Here is a 14925-nt window from a genome sequence, read left to right as displayed (position 1 = left end):
CAGAACAGACAGCCAGGGATGTGACTGCAGAGAGAGAGCAAGAGAGCAATGCGGAGGGGCAGGGGGTGGGAGGGGGCCGGGCACATGGGGAGGGAAGGGTAGATGAGTCAAACCTACGTGGTTGTGGATGGAGACAGAGGGGGTATGTATGTGGCCACAAGGAGGGAAGATGAGGCAGCAGTTCCAGAGGGCACCAGGCAGGCAGCAGTCAGCGAGCTGGGCAGAGGGAGACCGTGAGCAGTAGGCTCTCAGAGGCCAGGCAGGGAGCAGGTAAGGGAAACTGAGACACATGTGAGGGGCAGGAAGGCCAGGCTGCGTGAGGGATTAAAATCCACCCAGCCCAGCCTGCAGGGCCCCCTTGGGCACTCCAGGGCGTGGAAGGCATGTGTGGATGCACGCGTGAGCCTCTGAGCACCTCCCCGTCTGTGTACAGGACAGCCCTCAATATCTGGGCACCTGTGAGTCCACACGCGTGCCCCTAAACATCTGAGCGTGTGTACACGTGAGCCTGCATGCATGTGCACGCACATGGTTGGAGAATGAGAGGATCCTTCCTGCAGTGCCCAGTGATCACCGCCACCCTGCACTGCCTAGTCTGGTCCAGAAAGAGCTAGAAGGCAGGCGGCCAGCCTTCTCTGAGCACCCACGTTGTACCAAGATTTCTGACATGCATTCTCTCACGGAAGACCCACTCTGTTCTCTTAGGGCAGGTGGAGACCAGGGAGCTGCGTCACCCCCCTGAAGGCACCCTGCTGGTGACTGGGGCACCTGGATTCACACCCCAGGCAGCGGGCTGGGGGCACGTCAGGGTTGTTGGCAGCCACCCTCGTCCCTTCCCCCCCAGCCCTCCCAGTGCAGGCCAGAGGACAGCTGCATCTGCCCCGGCCCAGCCGCCTTCCCCACCTCCCCCACCTTCCTGGGCGGCCTCATTAGGGATTCTGCTGGTGCCACCAGCTAATTAGCGTCACGTTAATTGAGCATTCAGGAGGCTGCCACCTCCAAGGGCAGAGTGTCGGCAGCAAAGGGGAATGCAGATGCGGACTGCTCCTCCCTGTGGGCTTGGGCCAGGCCCTATGCTCAGGGACCCCTTGTGCCCTCGATGGCCCGGGACACCCCTCCCCCATTTCAGCAAGGTAACGCGAGTTTGGTGGCTTCTGGGAGCCCGAGGCAAGGACAGGCAAAATGTGCAACCGCATGAGAAAGAAATGACATTTGCTGAGCACCTGCTCTGGGCCTGGTACACCTTTAGTCCTCCCAGTCCTCCGAGGGGAAAGCCACAGTCAGCTCCATCTTACAGTCAAAAAAAAAAAAAAAAAAAAAAAAAAATCCCAGGTCCCCCAAGGGAACAACTTCTGTAGGAGTGTGTCCAGTGGACCGGCAGGAACCTGCCATCAGCTGGACAGTACCTGCAGGGCAGGCATGTGGCCATGGGAGGTGCCTGGGGGCCCACGGAAAACCCCGGAGCCTGGAGCAGGAATTCTGGGCTGGCGTCTCCCCACCCCCCCGAACCCCACCCCTGAATCCACCACCATGCCCTCCTCTACCTGCCCCTCGGGGAGCGACTACCATGGGCCTTACAGCGCAGAGTATCGCATGGACTTCGGCCACCTGTGATTTGTCCACCCCTTCTCCCCTCAGAGATGAGAAACTGAGGGTCCCGTTAAGCGGCGTGCCCAGGGTCAGCCACTGAAAGCAGTAACACTGCGCATCAGTCCACCACGGTCCCACCCCAGCCAGGGTCCGAGCTTTGCACCTGTGTGGGCTCTCCTGCAGAGCCCCCACCCGTCCACCCGGGCTTCTCCCCTCCTGACGGGGGGCTGCCAGGGGCCACCAAGTCCCGCTCTCCTGTCTCCCTGTAGCAATATAAATCCCACTCAAAGGGCTGCTTTTAATTGGCTTAACATACTCGTTAATAACCACGTTTCTTTAAGGCACCTGTAAAAGGCCCATAACATTAACGTAATGGCAGGAACAACTCATCCGCACTTGCAGCCAGCCTTTTAAATCTCCCGACAGGACTCTAATGGGGGCCATGGGGCAGGGCAGCCCAGCTCGCAGGGTGGGTGCTGTGGTTCCCGCGCACGGGAGCCCCGGTTCCATCTGTCTGCTGCCCCCGCAGCCTCCCGGGGGCCTCGGAACAGGGGCGTCGCTGGACTCCGCAGCGCCTTGCAAGCACCTGCTGTGGTTCCACACTTTTTTCAGGGGTCAGGGTGGTGAGAAAGAGCCAGGCTTGCCCTCAGCATTTCGCCCAGGAGACAAGGGACAGTTACAGCCTGGGGGCCCCGGGACGGGGGAGGGGGTGCAGAGCCTGTCCCCGCGGAGACCTGGAGCATCAGAGCCAGCGGCTTCTTACTCCATTCTCGCAGTGCATAACTCAAGACACCTTCTGTACGCCAGGCTCTATATGGACAGTTCCACCCCGACCCCAGACTCACCACTCTCCACCAGGAGCTGGGGGTGCAGTGGGCAGAGACGGGGGATTTCCCACCAAGGTGTGGGGGACCGATGGACACAGACCAGAGGAGGAGGGTGTCCACGGGTTGTGAGCACAAGGGGACATCATTCCAGCTGGGCTCTAAAGGACCAGTGGGAATTTGGTTACCGAGGGGAAGCATGTCAGGGTGAGAGACCCGTCCCGAGCCAGGGCGTCCGTGGTGCGCAGCGACTGAGAGTGGGGGCCTGGGGGACAGATGACGGGGGCTCAGAATCTGGCTCACAGATCTTTTCTGTGCCACCAGGGCTCTTGAACTGGTGGTTCCTCGGGGCACCTTCCACCCGGCAGGTGTACGGTTTGCCCTGAGCCGTGTTCTGAGCACGGTTTTGGGGGTGCATGCCTCTGGGCCGGGCACAGCCTCCCCACCCACCCCAGTCCCTGCCCGGGCCATTCCCAGCCCCCCTGTCCTCCAGTACTCAGCAACAACATTCAGGGAGTCGCATTAGCAATCCACACTTGACACCCTGTTCCCTGAATGTCTCCGCTCCTCTTCTGAAACCCAGGGGCGTCAGAGGGCAGGGCTGGGAAGATGTGGCCCAGGGCAACGCTCCACCGAGGGTGTTTGTCGGCACGTGAGAGGGGTCCCAGGGACACTGTGGGTGTGTCCACGGGGCCTGTGGGGAAGGAGGGCTGCAGAGAGAGGTCAGGGTCACATGGCCGAGGCCTCGAATGCCAACCTGAGTGTTTCAGACTTCACACAAACAGGGGCTCAATGGAGGGTGTTACAGAGACGCACCCGAGGGCTTTAGTGAATTCATCACCACCAGCCACCATGGCACCCTGAGGATAGGCCCCTTGACGGCCCTCATAAAAACTCTCCCAAGACCAGCAGCAGCGTCCCCATTTTGCCCAAGAGAAAACTGAGGCCCAGAGAGGGGTAGCAGCCTGCCTGAAGCCACACCATGAGCGGCAGAGTCAAGATTTGAACCCAGACGTCTGTGACTCAGCCCACGTTTGCTTCCCCCCTCCCCCGCGCTGTGCTGCCTTCTCAAAAGGCTGCCAACCGCCCTTCGTGCTCTGCTCAGGAGTAGAGGCAGCCTGACGGTGGCGGGGGCCCAGGCAGGGAGCCAGGGAGGGCCTCGGGCTGCTCAAGGCCAAGGGAAGAGGCGGCAGCTCTGAAGCAGGCTGCATGACGCAGGCGTCAAGGGCAGGGCCCTGGGAGGAAGGAGAGCTGCGGGCCTGTCCCCCACCCTAACGCGACACACGGTCATGGCCAGCCCCTGGCGACTGCAGAAAAGCACAGAGAAGAAATAAAATAGCCCCCCTCACCAGGCAGGGCCATGCTGGCATCCGGGGCTTTTCTCTTCAAGTCTTGGCTTGACACCCCCCCCCCTCCTTCGAGAGGGAAGGAGAGAGACTGAGGGCTCATGGGTACAGTCCCTCTGCAACCTCCTTTACACGGGCCTGTACTGCACACCTTTGCCCACTTCGTCAGAGCCTTCTAGAACCCGAGTTTTAAGGCCCAGCAAAGCACATTTCTGCTGAGGACCTGCTGGGTACTCTGTCTCGTGGGAACAATGAGGGTGCTCCCAGGACTTCTTCGTGAGCCTCCTTTACCTGCCCTATTTCCCACCCAGGAGCCTGAGGGGTCCCATCAAAACTCAAGGAAGGTCATGTCGCTGCTCTGGTCCCCGCCCTCCAATGCAGAGCAAGAGCCTAGGTCCTCATAGTGCCCGACCCCGTCCACCTTCTACGACCCTCGCCTGTAGACTCTGCTTCCCCAGTCCCCTTGGCCTTGGCACTTGCTGTCCCCTAGCGGAGACCACTCTTCTGTCAGAGAGCCACGTGGCTCTCTCCCTCACTTCGCAGCCTTCCCTCAAAGGCCACGTGATCAGAGATGCCTCCTTCACTGATCACCAAGTCCACACTAGGCACCCCTCCCCCGGGTCACTCCCTGCCCCCTGTGCCCTGCTGTTTTGCTTACTGTGCTTGCATAACAAACTACCCCCAGATTCAGAAGCCTACAACAGCCATCTATCCATGCTCGGAGCACAGACAAGGGCACAGTGGGGAGGGTGTGTCAGCTCCGTGACGCTGCCGGGAGCAGGGTCGGGAAGGCCTCTGCTGGCCTGGGAAGACCCGGGCTGGGGGCTGGAAACTTCTGAAGGCTTGCTACGTCACACATCAGGTGGTGGATGCCAACGGTCCACTCAAACGCCCACACGGGGTCTCTCCATGTGGCCTGGGCTTAGCAGAGCACAGTGGCTGGGTGCCAGGGATGGACACCCCGACAGACCGACACAGAGCCACCTCAGTCTCTGTGCAAAGCCACGCTGCCTGTAGCTGCCCAGCCAGGATGGCCGCCCGGCACCACGCCTGCCACGCCCCCCTCAACAGAACGGAGTAGCTGAGTTACCTCCCGTTAGAGCGAAGGAAGATCGGCCTCCACTACTTGTGGGAGGAGTGCCAAAGAATTCGTGGACAGGTTTTAAAAACTAGCACGCCTGCTTTGTCCTTGTTGCCGGGGCCTGTGGCTGCCTGACGTGGTTATAGGATTGTCGCCCCTGCTAGACTGTCACTCCGTGAGGGCACGGACTCTGCTCTCACCGCCGCTGCTCCTCCAAGGCCCTGTACACGCATAGACAAGGGCCTGGAAGCTGGAGGGAGGCTTCAGAGAGGCAGCTCTCCACGGGGCTGTCTCCTTGGCTTAGCTCCCCCTAGGACTCATTCTCCCACGTGTCATGACTGGCCGCGAACAGGGGCCCCCAGGCCGGAGGCGTCCGTCCGGACACAGCCTCGTCATCCAGTATGACATTCCCGGAAACCTACTCTGTGTCCTGTAGACACCTGGGGACACGGCAGTGAACAGGCCAGCTCAGGGAGCCCGAGTCTGCTGGGGCAGGAGGACAGGCCCAGGGCCACCAGGATCTGCTGTGGTGCCCGAGGTGGCCGTGCCCAGGCACTGATGGGACCTCCGGGGGAGGGGCTCCCCTAGTCCAGCTGGAGGTATCAGGGAAGGCAGGGAGGGAGTAGCATCGAAGAGAGAGGCCCTGGGGTCCCCCAGCAGGCTCCCCACCTCGCCCGCCACACGTTAACCCTGTGAGCCCTGCCGCCCATCCTCACCACTGGGGACTGCTGGCTCAGCTGGCTCCTTCTGTGAGGCCCTCTCTGTGTCATTACCCTGACCACACGGGGCTGTGCAGCTGGGCTGAACTTGTGGCTGCCCCCCTCCTCCAGGGGAGAGTCTAGAGCCTTCACCAAGCTCCGGGTAAGGGGCTCAGCCTGGCCCGAGTGGCCAGAGACACGCCCCCCCCCAAGCCACGGCTGCCATCCCTTGGGGGTAAAGGCTGGGTCTGAGGTACCTAGGCTGGCTCAGGAGAAAGCCCCTCAGGAACAAGGGGTAGAGTAGGAGCTGTAGACTCCCGGGGCCACAGAGACACTGCAGCCAGGCCAGGTTTGGGACAAGGGACTCTGGTCACATGCAGGGGCAGGTCCACGCCCCCCGCCCGAGGCACTCGCAGTCACAACACTAAAGAACCCTGAGCACAGGCCCAGGTGAGGTCTGTTGTGGGCTGCCAGCCGGCAGGCTCCAGGAGCCGGCCAAGGGCAGGAGTGACAGCTGCCTGGCCTGTGACCTCTGGGGACTCACCTCCCACCTCTCTGGGCCTCCAGGCTGACTTAAAGGCCCCTCCTTGGGATGCAGGTGCGGTGGAGGGGACTTGGAAGGAAGGCAGACCGGGTCCGCAGCTCAGCTCTGCTCCTCGCCCAGTTGTGTGGCCTCTGAGGCTGGGAGCTCCCTTCCTCGTCTGCCAGCTGGGAGCCTGTGCTGGTTATCTACTGCTGTGTTAACTGGTTGCTTCAGAACTTAGTGGCTTAAGACAACGATAGACATGTATTCTCTCTTATGGTTTCTGTGAGTCAGGAATTCACGGGCAGCTTCGCTGGGTAGCTCTGCTCTGTCTCCCCCCTGAGGCTGCAGTCAGGGTGTCGGCTGGGGCTGCACTCATCCGAAGGCCTGACTGGGGCTGGAGGACCTGCCTCCAGAAGGCCACCTCACGCAGCTGTGGGCAGGAGACCCCAGTTCATCTCGCCGCGGGCTGCTCGGTGGGCTGCTCCCAGAGCAAGTGATTCGAGTGGGTGAGGGGGAAGCCCAGTGCGTCCGTGACAGTCACACTGTGTCTCCTCCCCTGGACCTCAGAGGTCCCGCAGGTCGCCTGGCCTGGGAGGAGCCTGTACCCAGGGGTGAGAATCAGGAGGTGAGGAGGACTGCACAGGGAGCATGGCAGATGCTGGAGGCTGCCTGCCAAATGCCACAACCCGTCTCCTTCCTCCTCTGTAAAACGGGCACCCCTCCCAGCTCTCAGAGGGGTCAGGTGCTCCAAACAAGAGACGTCAAGAAAAGCTGTGGGCGCGGAGCCTAGCCCGTAGTCAGCGCAGCCAAAGGGCGGCCCCCATCCGCTCCCACAAATGGAGACCCCAACCCAGCCTCGTGGAGCCCCGCTGACCAGCCGGGGCCCAGACAGGCTCCTCCTCGCAGTGAATGGGAACCAGTGACAGGCAGGACTCTTTTTTATCCGCCCCCTCCTTCTTCTTCTTCTTAAAGGTTTTAAACACCTAATTTATTCCATCCATTAGATAGATTTTGTAGATTTAATCATTTTCACAGTTGGTGGCTCATTGGATACTCAAGATAAACTCCAAATGAAAGTATAATGGTGAGGACAAATGAGTTTTCACACCACAATGGCAGAAACCTGCTTGGGAAGAGGGTTTAAGAGGAACAAAAATACACACAGATATAATTTTTTTCCCCGGCAGCCTCTTTTGCTGACTATAGTAGGTTACCACAGTTAATTTCACCAGTTTTGTTCATCTGTAAAATTGCATAAAAGTGACATTTTTGTGCTCATTATAGCAACTGCTGATTTATGGCTGGTAAATGAAGAGCTGGTCCCTTTTTTGCGGGACTCTCCGAGCGGCGCTAAGTGCCCATGAAATTGCTTGTATAATGTAGTTTAAATCCAATCTCGGAGAAAGATTCCCCCGTTGGCCAAAGTGACATTTCCATTCTCCACACTGAGTTTATTTTAGGCCACTTAGGAGGGGGCTGCCCCAGGCAGGGTCAGGATGGAGGCCTGTGGCCTGACAGGGGTCAGCTCCACCTGCCCAGCCAGGATCAGGACAAAGGGATGGAGGGGCACCTGCCCAGTCTCCTTGGGATGCTGAGGGCTGCCTACCTCTTCCTTCCCTGCTGCCCTGCCCAGGTCAGACCACATTCCTGCACCTCAGGGCAGAGGGGGATGACCTTTCTAACACGCATACCTGCCCCTACCCCTCCCCTGCGTAAAACCTGGGGCAGGGCTTCTCCAACACTCTTGTGGAGGAGGCAGTCCTGTGCGCTGTAGGATGTCGTGTGGCATCCCTGGCCACTACCCACTGGACACCAGTAGCTGGGGTGGAGGCTCCCCCAACCCAAGTGTGAGGACCAAACACATCACCAGACTGGTCAATGTGCCCTGGGCGGGGGGGTGGTGGGGGAGTTGGGGGGGGCGGCGGCGGGATGGAGAACCACTGCCCTACAGCGTGAGGAGGCCCCTCTGCACCAGCCCGATGCCCTCCCAGGCCGCCTCTCTCGCACGATTGTCTGCCCTGGGCTTCTGCTCTCATTCTGAATTACTTACATTTCCCACTCGGGACAGGCTTCCTCACCTCTGGAACTCTGCCTGTGCTGTTTCTTCTGCCTGAAATCTGTTTCTCTGCTCCCTCCTCACCCCTTTCAAGAACATCGCCTTAACTGGGATGCTCTTTCTTCTAAAAAGCCGTCTCGCTTTCCAAAGCCTGCCTGAGTGAGGCCCCCCTGCATCCCAGAATGCCTGTGCCTCCCTATCACAGCACATATCTTGCTCAGATTGGCTGTGAGCCCAACAAGGGGATTGGGGGTGAGCCTCGGGAAGGATGGGATGTGGGGTAAGGCCTTCCAACGGATGGGGAGGAGGCCTGAGAAAGGTGGTGGCGTCGGCACTCCACCCCAGCCACCATGCCGGGCCCACCTGTGCTGGTCAGGAGGAAGGGCAGCCCGAGCCCCTGCCCCCTCCTCCCCAGGAAGGCCCTTATTCCAGGCAGATGGGGAGGGTATTACCACTCCCGTGTAGTGAGCACCTGCTTCTGCTAATGCCACCCCACCACACACAACTCGTTACAACTCACAGCCACCCTGGGAGGCAGTGTCCCCGGCAACATCACCCCCATTTTACAGATGAGGAAACCGAGGCCAGAGTGAAGAAGCCTCATTCTCAAGTACCCCCCTAGAGTCACTGGTGGGCCCAAGGGGTGCCCATGGGGCAGGAGGAAGGCAGTGTGCCGTGGAGACCTTGAGGGGTCCCCTCGCCCCCTCCCGGGCCCAGAGAGGTCACCCCCTCCCAGCACCAACTGCATGCCTCACACCCTCTGCTCAGCCCCTTGGCACAGTCATTCCTCCAAGCCACCCTGCAGGACTGGTACAATCATGATCCCCATTCCACAGGTGGGGAAACTGAGGCTCAGCCAGGCAAGCCATTTGCCCACAGCCAGAAAGCCCCACAAGCAGACAGGATTCTACCTAGCCAGCCAGTTCTAAAGCCCAGGGTCTTCCCAGCTATTGCATGGAGGCCCCTGCTCCCTTCCCCACCCAGGGACGGTCCTGGGCAGCACCGAGGAATGTCTCAGGCCCAGGGAGGGGCTTGGGATGGGAGACGGGGGGTCCTCCCACAGCAACCCACCTCCCCCACGGGAGGGGCCGGTTGTGCCACCAAGAGTAGAACAGTCAACCTGTCGCACAGAGTGCACCCTTCAGCCCCATGCTGACCGTGTGCAGAAAAGGCAGGGGTGACAGGCAGACTCGGGGAGGAGCTGGGCAGCCGGGGTGTATGAAGTCCCTCATCACCAGCTACGGACTGAGCACGGGCGTGTGAGCAGCCGGTGGAAGCCAAGAGAGCAGCTCCCGCCTGCATCACGTCCCCCGCTCTAGGCCTTGGGCTCCGTCCGTGGAGCAGCACGCTTAACCGTCCCACAGGGTTCGGCAGGTCCTCATCGCCCCATTTTACAGGTGAGGAAAGGGAGGCACAGAGAGGATGATGAAGAAATAGGAGGAACGGCCCCTCCCAGCGGTGGTGTTAAGGCAGGTGACACCAAGCATCACTGAGCGTGTGGAGGTCCCAGAACTCCTGTGCTCTGCCGGGACGGGGGCGGGGGCGAGCCTGGCACATTCTCTTTGGCAAAAACTGCGGGTATTTTCTCCTAGGGTTCATCTTCACCTGCCCCAAATCCCCCTGCTAGGCATAGTCCCAACAGAAATCACTGGATAACGTGGGCATGAGGGCGCGTGGTGCTAAGTGTATCGGCCCCAGCGCCACCAACAGTAGCAAGGATGAGTACATTGTGATTGTTGCGTCCCACAAGAGGACCACGGAGCAGTGAGAAAGCACGAACCACGCCCCCCCCACCCCCGGGCGAATCCCATAAGCCACCCTAAGTGGCAGAGGCCGATGCGGGCGGGGTCGCGTGGCAGGATTCCATTCTCCCTGTACAGACACTGCCATCAGACATCAGGACAGCTGTGCACTCGGGCGGGGACACAGGGGGCTCTGGGGGACTGGCAGCGTCCCATCGCTCGGGCACACGGGTGTTACAGGAGCACGCTCCATCCGTGAAAGTTCAGCTTACGAAATGTGTGGTTTCCTTCCCCTACTTGACACCAGATCCGGAGCTTCGGAGCGTAGAAGGAACAAAGTGGAGGAGCGGGGAGGGGGGGATGGATGGGGAACCGGGGCAGAGTGAGCCCCCCCCACCCCGGCTGGCGGCGGGCGGGGCTGTGGCCTTCCCGGCTCACAGGGGCGGCTCTCACCTGTGCTTTCCTCTCCGACTTGTCCCCGTAGGCGAGACGGCGGCCAGCTCCATGCATTCGTCCCGTTACCCGAGCCCGGCCGAGCTGGACGCCTACGCCGAGAAGGTGGCCAACAGCCCGCTGTCCATCAAGATCTTCCCCACCAACATCCGGGTGCCGCAGCACAAGCACCTCGGCCGCACCGTCAACGGCTATGACACGAGCGGCCAGCGCTACAGCCCGTACCCGCAGCACGCCGCCGGCTACCAGGGCCTGCTGGCCATCGTCAAGGCCGCCGTCTCCTCCTCGGGCGCCGCCGCACCCGCCGGGCCCGCCAAAAGCGTGCTCAAGAGCGCTGAGGGCAAGCGGACCAAGCTGTCGCCGGCCGCCGTGCAGGTGGGCATCGCGCCCTACCCGGCGCCCAGCACTCTGGGGCCCCTGGCCTACCCCAAGCCCCCCGAGGCGCCCGCCCCGCCACCCGGCCTGCCCGCAGCCGCCGCCACCGCCGCCTCCGTCATTCCCCTGCCCGGCCGTGGCCTGCCCCTGCCGCCTTCCAACCTGCCCTCCATCCACAGCATCCTCTACCAGCTCAACCAGCAGTGCCAGGCCCCGGGCGCTGCGCCCACCGCCTGCCAGGCCGTAGCCGGTCCCCGCCCCAGCCCGGCCAAGCATGGTCCCGTGCCTGGCTTCCCCGGCATGGCCTACGCGGCTGCTGCCGGCCTGCCCGACTGCCGGAAGGGCGCCGAGCTGGGCCAGGGGAGCACGGCAGCCTTGACATTGGCTGGGGCCACCAAGCCTGCAGGGTACGCGGACGGGGGCCTGGATTACCTGCTGTGGCCGCAGAAGCCGCCCCCACCGCCACCCCAGCCACTGCGGGCCTACAGTGGCGGCACGGTGGCCAGCAAGTCCCCTGAGGCCTGTGGGGGGCGGGTGTATGAGCGGGCCGGCGGGTCGCCCCTCAACTGCGGCATGGGGCTGCCCACCAGCTTCACTGTGGGCCAGTATTTCGCCGCCCCCTGGAACAGCGTGCTGGTGACCCCCACCAGCGACTGCTATAACCCAGCGGCGGCGGCGGCGGCAGTCACCGAGCTGGGGCCGGGGGCGGCCCGGGAGCTGGCGGGGCCCCCCGTGGAGGCCCTCTCGGGCCTGCCCAGCAAGAGCATGTGCAACACGGCGGTGCTGAGCAGCAGCCTGCAGTCGCTGGAGTATCTCATCAATGACATCCGGCCCCCCTGCATCAAGGAGCAGATGCTGGGCAAGGGCTATGAGACAGTGGCCGTGCCCCGGCTGCTCGACCACCAGCACGCCCACATCCGCCTGCCCGTCTACAGATAAGGCCTGCCCGGCGGCCGCACAGACAGACGGACAGGGCGCCGAGCGGGGAGGCAGGCCGCGGAGCAGGGTGGGCGGTGCCCTGGGGCACCCGGCCTCGCCCCATGCCCGGGTGCCCATGGAGGCCCACAGGGAAGCCAGGCTGGCTGCTGCCGTGCGGCCACCTGATGGGGAGTAGCAGGGCGACCTGGCTCCCCCAGGCCCCTCCCTGCCATCGGCTGCCCTAGGATACGGGGGCGGGGGGAGCCCAGGGCAGCCGCGGATGGCCAGCCTGTCCTCCTTCCAAGCTGGCAGAGGCAGGGAGAGAGAAACCACCTTAAAACAGGAATGGTTCTTTCTGGCTTTCCCAGGAGAGGAGCTCAGGCCAGGGTGGGATACAGGAGAAAATGTGACAGTCTAGAGTCAGGGTGGGGTCAGAGCAGCCCCCCGGGGTTCAGACATCTCCTCCCCGCTCCCCCATAGCTCCCCAGTCTCTTGGAAAAGGAGCCAAGAAGGGGCATAGGAAGTCACAGGGCCTACAGTGTCCCCTGCTGGCCAATCCAGGTGAAGACCACTCTAATAGAGGCTCCAAGGACTACCAGTGCCCCCTGCTCCTCCCTCCTCCTCTAGGTTCTCCTTCCCCTCCTCCCATTCCTTCCCAACACAGAATTGTACCCCATCCCCACTCTCTCCAAACCCTGTACTACCACCTTCCCCCTTCTCGCCACATCTTACAGGGCTGCTGGACACAGTTGTATAGGCTGTGCACTGCACAAGGGCACCTCGTCCAAGGAGACACCATTTGCATCCTAGACTTGTATATTTATTATGGCAATTTTCCGAATCTTGAGGAAGGGGTGCCATTTTCCCTATTCGCACAAAGGCACCACAGGGGCTAGCAGTGGGCCTGCCATCTTCGACACCAGTCAGAAGGACCCTACCCTCCCTTCTTCGGGGGTTTCCCTAGGAGCCAGCGAGGAGGCGACCTACTGGTTTTAGTTGGGAGAGCCAATCCAACTCCCTTCTTGCAAGCTGCCCTCCAAGGCCTGCCGCGCACCATCAAGGGTCCAGGGGGGGAGGCAGGCAGGGATCCCCCCCCCCTTCCCCGTTACGTCCCCAAGGCCCGGATTCCCCGAGCCCTGGCCCCTCTGGCACTCCGGAAGCGGTACTGTATCTCTCCAAGGCCTGTTCAAGCACTAAGTGCATTTACAAATCTCTGAGAATGTTTTTTTTTTATACTAAAATTGACCATTATATTCTACTGTGAGAAGTGCAGTCTGCACTATATTGTTTTAAAAACGAAGAGAAAGAAAAAAGGAAAACACAGATGGTGTCTCAGCTGTGGAATTGTTCTGTAGCTCTTGTTTTGTTCTTCCTTCCTTCCCTCCCTTAGGAGTAAAACGGGCCGTCTCCTCCCCTGCTGACCGGGCACGGAGCCCTGAGGAAGCAGGCCAGGAGCCTCCTGGCACCCACCGCACTGGGCATTCTGTGGGTCATTTACTTCTCCAGCTCTTTAGGGGTGGACGCTGTCATGTACCCTGTTTATGTCAGCACACAGGCTGAAGGCCACTGGGTCACGGCCAGCGATCGGTCTGCAGAGTGGCTGAGGCAGAACCAAGCCTGGGCCCTGTGGCTCGTTCCCTGAATGGTGCGGAGGTGGTCTGGGGATGGTGTCCCCCCCCTGCATCACTACATTCCTTCCCAGCTTCTCCTCTGTGCCTGACACACTCCAAGCTTCCATGGGGGAACAGTGCGGCTGCGGGCAGGCCAAAGTGGCTGGGCAGCCCCAGCACACACCCCACCCCAGGCCTGGGTGCCGGCGGGGGGCGGATCTGCAGGAGACCACCCAGGATGCTCAGCATTTAGCAGGCACTTCATTTGTGCTGGGCCTTTTCATCTAGACTATATCTCCCTGGAGCCTCACCACATCCTTGCAAGGTAGTAGGTGTTCCAGGAAGAAACTGAGGCTCAGAGATGTGAAGTGACCTGCCTAAGGTCACACAGCAAGTCTGGAAAATTGGGGTTTGAACCCCATGGCGTGGACTCTTTTTCGCATCCTGTCTTTGCCTTATCCCCTGGCAGGGGAGCCTGCCATCAGGCCTGGGGGGGGGCCTGGAGAGCCCCTAGTTTAATGCAGGCCTCCCCTCCCATGCACAGAGCCCTACCTGGGTGCCAGGCCCTTCTGAACTGGGTCAATGAACAAAGCATAGCACCCCTCACGCCCTGGGGAGCAGCCCAGGGGTTGTGCCGGGTGATGAGCTGACCAAGTCAGCGCTGCGCAGAAGGCCGCCGGGGGTGACCATAAGTGGTATGTAAGCGGCAGCTGACAAAGCGCTTTTCTGACCTCCCAAAACAGCCTCACAACTGCACCATCAGATGTGTGACAAAATCATCCCCATTTTAAAGATGAGAACACAGAACCTGAGAACGGCCACAAGGACGCTAAGAGGGAGCCAGGTTCTGGCATCAGGACCCACGCCCCGGCTCAGGCCACCTCCAGAGCCCCCAGATCTCTCCCGCAGCCTCCACCCTCACATGGAGCTGAAGCCCGCCTGCGGCCCCACAGCACCCCAGGAGGCCCCTGGAGGCAGGCAGCCCAGGAGGCCCAGCCTCCAGCGTGAACTAGAAGCATGTGGGAATCCTGGCTTTGCTACCTGGAGTGACCCTGAGCCAGACAGGGAATTTGAGGACACAACAGCACGGGGCAGGAACTTGGGGGAAGGGCAGAGCAGCGGGGTCTAGAGCCAGGTTTAGGGCTGGGTGGTGGCCTGTGGCTCAGCTATTCCCACCAACGTGGTCTCTGGATAGCCCATGTCCCCCTGTCCCAGGGCCCACTGCCAGGCCCACCCCCACTGGGGCATCAAGGGAGCGCAAGGAGACAAGACTGGAGCCACCCTTTAGGCCAGGTCCCCCTCATTTGGAGACGTGGGCTGAGGACAGACCCGCCTCTGCTCTGGGAAAACCTCACCCTCTGTGGGCTGGGTCGGCGGGTCCACAAGCAGGGCGGTGGGAGCACGTGGTACAGACAGTCCCCTGGGGCGCTAGCCCTGTCCTAGCACCAGCTCCCCGGTGCCTTGGCCGGGCTCCTCCCCGGGAGCAGGGCTGGCTGATCTCAACGGGCCCTCAAGCGGGCAGCACTCCTGCCCTCCATTTATATAATCACCTTGGACTACCTGCCACACTGGAGGGACAGCGCGGGTGACAACGACATCGCCATCAATGCTACAACGGTCCACGGTCACCGCAGGCAGACCAGTCCCCAGGCTCAGTGCTAAACAGTACCTAGTCCCCTCCTGACCACTCAACAGGCACAGGTGCA

At 61.4% G+C, this 14925-nt stretch overlaps 1 protein-coding gene across 1 annotated transcript in view; it reads left to right on the top strand.

The window, feature by feature from the left end:
• Positions 1–12849, top strand: part of FAM222A (family with sequence similarity 222 member A) — a 54610-nt gene extending 41761 nt beyond the window's left edge. The window contains exon 3 of the mRNA XM_028116665.2: positions 10348–12849. Coding sequence (XP_027972466.1) covers positions 10348–11630 — 1283 coding nt within the window. The 3' untranslated portion in view covers positions 11631–12849. The remainder of the gene's footprint in view (positions 1–10347) is intronic.
• The last annotated feature ends 2076 nt before the right edge of the window (positions 12850–14925 follow it).

This window comes from Eumetopias jubatus, unplaced genomic scaffold, assembly GCF_037043125.1.
Source record: "Eumetopias jubatus isolate StellerSeaLion01/CBP00866 unplaced genomic scaffold, mEumJub1_p1.0 scaffold_16, whole genome shotgun sequence".
NCBI classification, from domain to species: Eukaryota; Metazoa; Chordata; class Mammalia; order Carnivora; family Otariidae; genus Eumetopias; species Eumetopias jubatus.
The sequence above is the reverse complement of the archived record's forward strand: the minus strand, read 5'-3'. Positions and strand labels throughout refer to the sequence as shown.